This window comes from Seriola dumerili, unplaced genomic scaffold (assembly GCF_002260705.1).
Source record: "Seriola dumerili isolate Sdu_G_001 unplaced genomic scaffold, Sdu_1.0 BDQW01000567.1, whole genome shotgun sequence".
NCBI lineage: Eukaryota > Metazoa > Chordata > Actinopteri > Carangiformes > Carangidae > Seriola > Seriola dumerili.
This window is the reverse complement of record NW_019174822.1, coordinates 278,449-284,331: the sequence shown is the minus strand read 5'-3', so window position 1 is coordinate 284,331 and position 5,883 is coordinate 278,449. Positions and strand designations below refer to the sequence as shown.

General features: G+C 37.5%; 1 protein-coding gene across 1 annotated transcript in view; it reads left to right on the top strand.

Moving 5' to 3' along the window:
• LOC111236133 (glutamate receptor ionotropic, NMDA 1-like) overlaps positions 1-5,883 on the top strand; it is a 59,338-nt gene continuing 53,455 nt past the window's right edge. Inside the window, exons 1-3 of the mRNA XM_022764748.1 lie at positions 1-17; positions 749-1,005; positions 4,656-4,790. Coding sequence (XP_022620469.1) covers position 17; positions 749-1,005; positions 4,656-4,790 — 393 coding nt within the window. The 5' untranslated portion in view covers positions 1-16. The remainder of the gene's footprint in view (positions 18-748; positions 1,006-4,655; positions 4,791-5,883) is intronic.

Sequence of the window (5,883 nt, the reverse complement as noted above, 5' to 3'; positions counted from 1 at the left end):
GACCAGGACCAGGACCAGTGAGTCAGTCTATCACCAGTGTTTCTGTTTTTAGGTCACGTGTCAGAAAATTAGAATTAATCCATAAAAAAAAAAAAAATTGGTTGAAATTCATCCTGTAACGTTTCTGTTAAAAACAGAAAAAACACTTTCATCCTCTTCATCCACTTCCTCTTCATCTTCTTCTCCCTCTTCTTTTTATTCCTCCTCTTCATCCACTTCCTCTTCTTTTTCTTCTTCCTCTTCTTCATCCTCACCTTCCTCTCCTTCCTCTCCCTGTTCTTGCTCATCTTCCTCTTCTTCCTCCTCTTCATCTGCTTCCTCTTCTACTTCCTCTTTTTCTTCCTCTTATTCATCCGCTTCCTCTTCTTCCTTTTTTTTTTCTTCTTCCTTTTCTTCATCCTCACCTTCCTCTTCTTCGTCTTCCTGTTCTTGCTCATCTTCCTCTTCTTCTTCCACCTCTTCATCCTCTTCCTCTCCTGTTGATGTCAGTGTCTGTTGGAACATCTTGGTTCCCTGAGTTGAGTTCATGGTTCCCTCACTCTGTTCCTCACCAGGGAACAGCTGATCACAGTGGTCAGTTTATTAGGAACAGCAGCTTAGACTGAGATGAATCCTCCTTCATGAAGGTTCTGATGTTCAGACTGTCTCAGACGTGTTGACTCACCTGTGTGACCTGACAGGTGTTTCTATTGGCATCCAGAGTCTGTGGTTTAGACAATAACCTCCTCCTCCCTCTCCTCCTCCTCAGTGGAGCTGCGTGGCGTGCTCCTCCTCGCTGTGCTGCAGTGCTGCTCGGTGGCACGGTGCGGCTGCGAGCCTCGGCTGGTGAACATCGGCGCCGTCCTGAGTCAGAAACGTTACGAGCAGGTGTTCAAGGAGGCGGTGAGCCAGGCCAACACGCTGTACGGGAAGGACAAGTTCAAGATGAACGCCATCTCCGTCACACACAAGCCCAACGCCATCCAGATGGCTCTGTCCGTCTGTGAGGACCTCATCTCCAACCAGGTGGGGGCGCTCTCATCTTCACTGATCTCGACGCTCTGCTGCCTGAGGCCAGCTGCACAAAACACCTTAAGTTTTCTACTTAAGTCTGACACTTGAGGTTTAATTTCTCCTTAGCTGAGGGAGTAACGGAAGGCTGCTGCACAGAATCTCTTAGAAGGTTTCCTTAATTAAGGAAAATTGTTAAGGGATTTGCAGCAATGAAAGAGATTTTACAGCAGAAAAATTCTATAGTTTCCATGGAGATGTTTGTTTGCTGCTATTATCACTTGAAAATCTTAACTTAACCTAACCCTTTTATTTTAAGGAAACCTTAACTCAGACAGAGAAGATCAGGAACAATAACAGAATCAAGAATAGAAACAGGAAGAACAAAACTCAGAAACAGAACAGAAAAAGAACAGAAAAAGGAAGAACAACAGGAAGAGGAAGTAGAGCAGAAATAGGAACAAGAACAGGACAGAGAAAAAGAACAGAAACAGGAACAAGAACGGGAACAAGAACAGAAACAGGAAAAGGAACAGGAACAGGAAGAGACAGAAGAACAGGAACAAGAACAGGAACAAGAACAAGACTCAGAAAAAGGAACAAGAACAGAAACAGGAAAAGGAACAGGAAGAGACAGAAGAACAGGAACAACTCAACTCCAACTTTATTTATAGAGCACTTTAAATACAGCCAAAGCTGATACAAAGTGCTGTACATGCAGTGATAACATAAAACATAAAAAAACATAAAAAACAAGAACAGAAACAGGAACAAGAACAAGACTCAGAAAAAGGAACAAGAACAGAAACAGGAAAAGGAACAGGAAGAGACAGAAGAACAGGAACAAGAACAAGACTCAGAAAAAGGAACAAGAACAGAAACAGGAAGAGACAAAAACAGGAAGAGAAACAAGAACAGAACAAGGAACAAGAAAAGAAACATGAACAGGAACAAGAACAGAAACAGGAAGAAGGACAGGAAGAGGAACAGGAACAGGAAGAGAAACAAGAACAGAAACAGAACAAGGAACAAGAAAAGAAACATGAACAGGAACAAGAACAGAAACAGGAAGAAGATCAGAAACAGGAAGAAGAACAGAAACAGGAACAGGAAGAGAGACAGGAACAGAAACATGAACCGGAAGAGAAACAAGAACAGAAACAGGAACAAGAACAGAAATAGGAACAAGAAGAGAAACAGGAACAGAAACATGAACAGGAAGAGAAACAAGAACAGGAACAAGCACAAGAAGAACAGAAACAGGAACAAGAACAAGACTCAGAAAAAGGAACAAGAACAGAAACAGGAAAAGGAACAGGAAGAGACAGAAGAACAGGAACAAGAACAGGAACAAGAACAAGACTCAGAAAAAGGAACAAGAACAGAAACATGAACAGGAACAAGAACAGAAACAGGAACAAGAACAGGAAGAGAAACAGGAACAGGAAGAGAAACAAGAACAGAAACAGAACAAGGAACAAGAAAAGAAACATGAACAGGAACAAGAACAGAAACAGGAAGAAGGACAGGAAGAAGATCAGAAACAGGAAGATGATCAGAAACAGGAACAAGAACAGGAAGAGAAACAGGAACAGGAAGAGAAACAAGAACAGAAACAGAACAAGGAACAAGAAAAGAAACATGAACAGGAAGAGAGACAGGAACAGAAACATGAACAGGAAGAGAAACAAGAACAGAAACAGGAACAAGAACAGGAACAAGAACAGGAACAAGAACAGAAATAGGAACAAGAAGAGAAACAGGAACAGAAACATGAACAGGAACCGAAACAAGAACAGGAACAAGCACAAGAAGAACAGAAACAGGAACAGGAACAGGAACAGAAAGGTGGGCAGAGAAAGGACAAAATGAGGCCAACATGGCGGAGAGAGAGATAGAGAGAATCAGAAACACGGAGATGGACGTCAGATTAACGTCCTCTCTCTCTGCAGAAACACAGATGTAATAATCCCTCCATCCTCCCAGAGGAAGGATGGAGGGATTATAGAGACAGACACACAGACACACACACTCTCTCTCTCTCAGTGCAGTATAACAGTGTGTTCTCTACCTGTGTGAAGCACACTTCAGCCTCATTGGTTCTCTGTGTTGGGTTTTGTAGCTCAGTTATAAGAGACACTGAGACCTTTGATTTGTCCTCTTCTCCTCCTGTTTCACTTTCTGTTGTTTAGTTAAAACAGTTTCAGGAGTTAGTTAGTCTCACTTCCATAACGAAGGCTACAGAGAGGAGTCTCTGTATTTGTAGGTTTGTTTTGCAGCAGCGGTTCCTCAGATCAATTCAATTTCAATTAACCAGTAACGGTAAAAGGACCTACACTTGCTCTTCTTGCTCAAAGCTTTACAATACTTGGCACATTCACCTATTCATACATCACACACATACACTGATGGGACAGCCATCAGGGGCAATGTGGGGTTCAGTATTTTCCCCAAGGACACTTGGACATGCAGATTTGAGGAGCCGGGGATCGAACCACGGACCTTCTAATTAGTGGACGACCCGGTCTACCTCCTGAGCCTCAGTCTTTATTGGCATTGCCATTTTAAATGTGTCGTCAAAGCAGCACAATTACCGTCATTCAATGTACTTAAATTATCAAAGAAAAAAAATATCAATTACAATATTGATATAATTAAAGACAGTATAATTATTAATAGAAATTAAAGAATAAATTGATAATTAAATAAAGTAAACTAAAAAAAATCAATAAACTCATATACATACATATACCTACACATAATGTATATACATATACAGATATACACATACACATATGGAGGAGCAGTGATGTCACAGGAAAAGTAATAAAGCATTTCCTTAATTTCATATTTTAATAAACATTAAAAACAGGAATTGTAAAAAGAATTTATAAATTAATGATTAATCATCAATAAATACTTCAGATTTAAAAATGGATTTACAAAAACAACATAAACCTGGATTCAATCTTCAATTTCCATTTTCTTTTTCAAACTGCTTCACCTGTTAGCCAATCCATTTAGCTCCATTTATTTTGATGGATTGTTTGTACATTTATACATTTTTGAAGGGTGAATCCAGGAATGTATTTCCATTTTTAAAATCTCTTTTCGTATAGTTTTTCTATTCTATTATTTATTCATGAATCAATAAATGTAATGATAATGAGAGTTTTGTAATGCGCTTTTTGTGAATCTGTTTCTAAATCTGAAGTATTTACTGATGATTAATCATTCATTTATAAATTCTTTTTACAATGCCTGTTTTTAATGTTTATTAAAACATGAAATTAAGGAATAAATACATTTGGTTTCTATATTTTTATATATAACTGTTTTCTGTTGTGACAGGAAGTGTCATATTTAGCAGCTGCACATTCTGTCTTTTTCCGCAGAATTATGGGTAATTTCTCTCTGTCTGTTAAACTTTTAAATTCAGGGCATTTTCTTTTCAAATTCGGGGAAGAATTCCTCCCTAATGTGTATTTTTGACAGTGTGAGATCTCTGACTCTGAGGAACAGGCCGCTGTGTACGTTCAGTCTTACTTCCACGCAGACTCTTCTACGATCAGGAGGTTACGCCAGTCATTGGTTTTGGCCTCAGGATGTGTAGGTGGACTGAGAAAATAAGAGCATCTTTAAATGAAAACCACCTTCTGCTGCAGGTGTACGCGATCCTGGTCAGTCACCCTCCTCAGTCCAACGACCACCTGACGCCGACACCTGTTTCCTATACCGCCGGTTTCTACAGAATCCCTGTGGTTGGGCTGACAACGCGCATGTCCATCTACTCTGACAAGGTAACCTGAATCACCTGATCCTGTCTCTGAGGTGTTCCTCAGGGCTCCATCCTGAGGACACCAGACCAGTAAACAGGAACAGAATCTGAACTAGAGGAAATAGTCCCCAACCAACACTCTACTTCCTTCTGTTTGTTTGATAAAAACTACAGTCAGCAGCTCAAATTAGTTTTTAAAAATATTTGTGAAAAAAATGTATTCAAATAAAAAAAAAGAAAAATATTAAAACTTTTTTTTTAAAATATTTTTTAAAATTGAAAAATATCAAATATTTTTAATTGTATTGATATTTTAATAAAAAATATTTAAAACATTTTTTTATTAAAATAATATTTAAATATTGTTTAATGAAATATTTGAATATTCTTTTAATAAATATTTAAATATTTTTTAAATAAAACATTTAAATATTTTTTATTTAAAACAGTTTTGAAATATGTTTTAATAAATAGAAAATATCAAAATATTTTTATTGCTNAATGTTTTAATTAAAAATATTAAAAAACAAATTTAATAAAAAAAATATTTTAAAAAATTATTAAATAAAAAATCTTTAAATGTTGTTTAAATATTCTTTTAATATTTTTTTAAATAACATTTCAGCAATTTTTAAAATAAAAAATATTTTAATATTTTTTTAAATAAAGAAAAATTATTTAATATACACACAGTATACATATAGTATTTTGTATATTTCCTTGCAGTGTTTATCTTATTAACCCCGTGAGGACCAGTGTGATGATCCAGGTTGTGTTCAGGTGTTGCAGTAAAACAGAGAGTTTCTCAGGTCCCACATGTTCAGACTGTCCTGGTTTGTCTTCAGGCTCCATTAAGTGCTGGTTGTAGATTATTTAGACCAGTTTGTCCCTGTTCAGAGACATGAGCTCTCAGTGTCTTTCAGCGTCTATCAGCGTTACAATATTAATGACATCATCAGTCCCAGAATATCCCAGCACTCCCAGTGAGAGGATTCAGACTGGAGATTAAATATTCACGTGTTTATCAGTCAGAGCTTCAGGTAAACCAACAGTGAGTGAGCAGTGAGGTTTATGTGTTCACTGTGAGTCCTGGGACACCGTCACCACACAGTGTT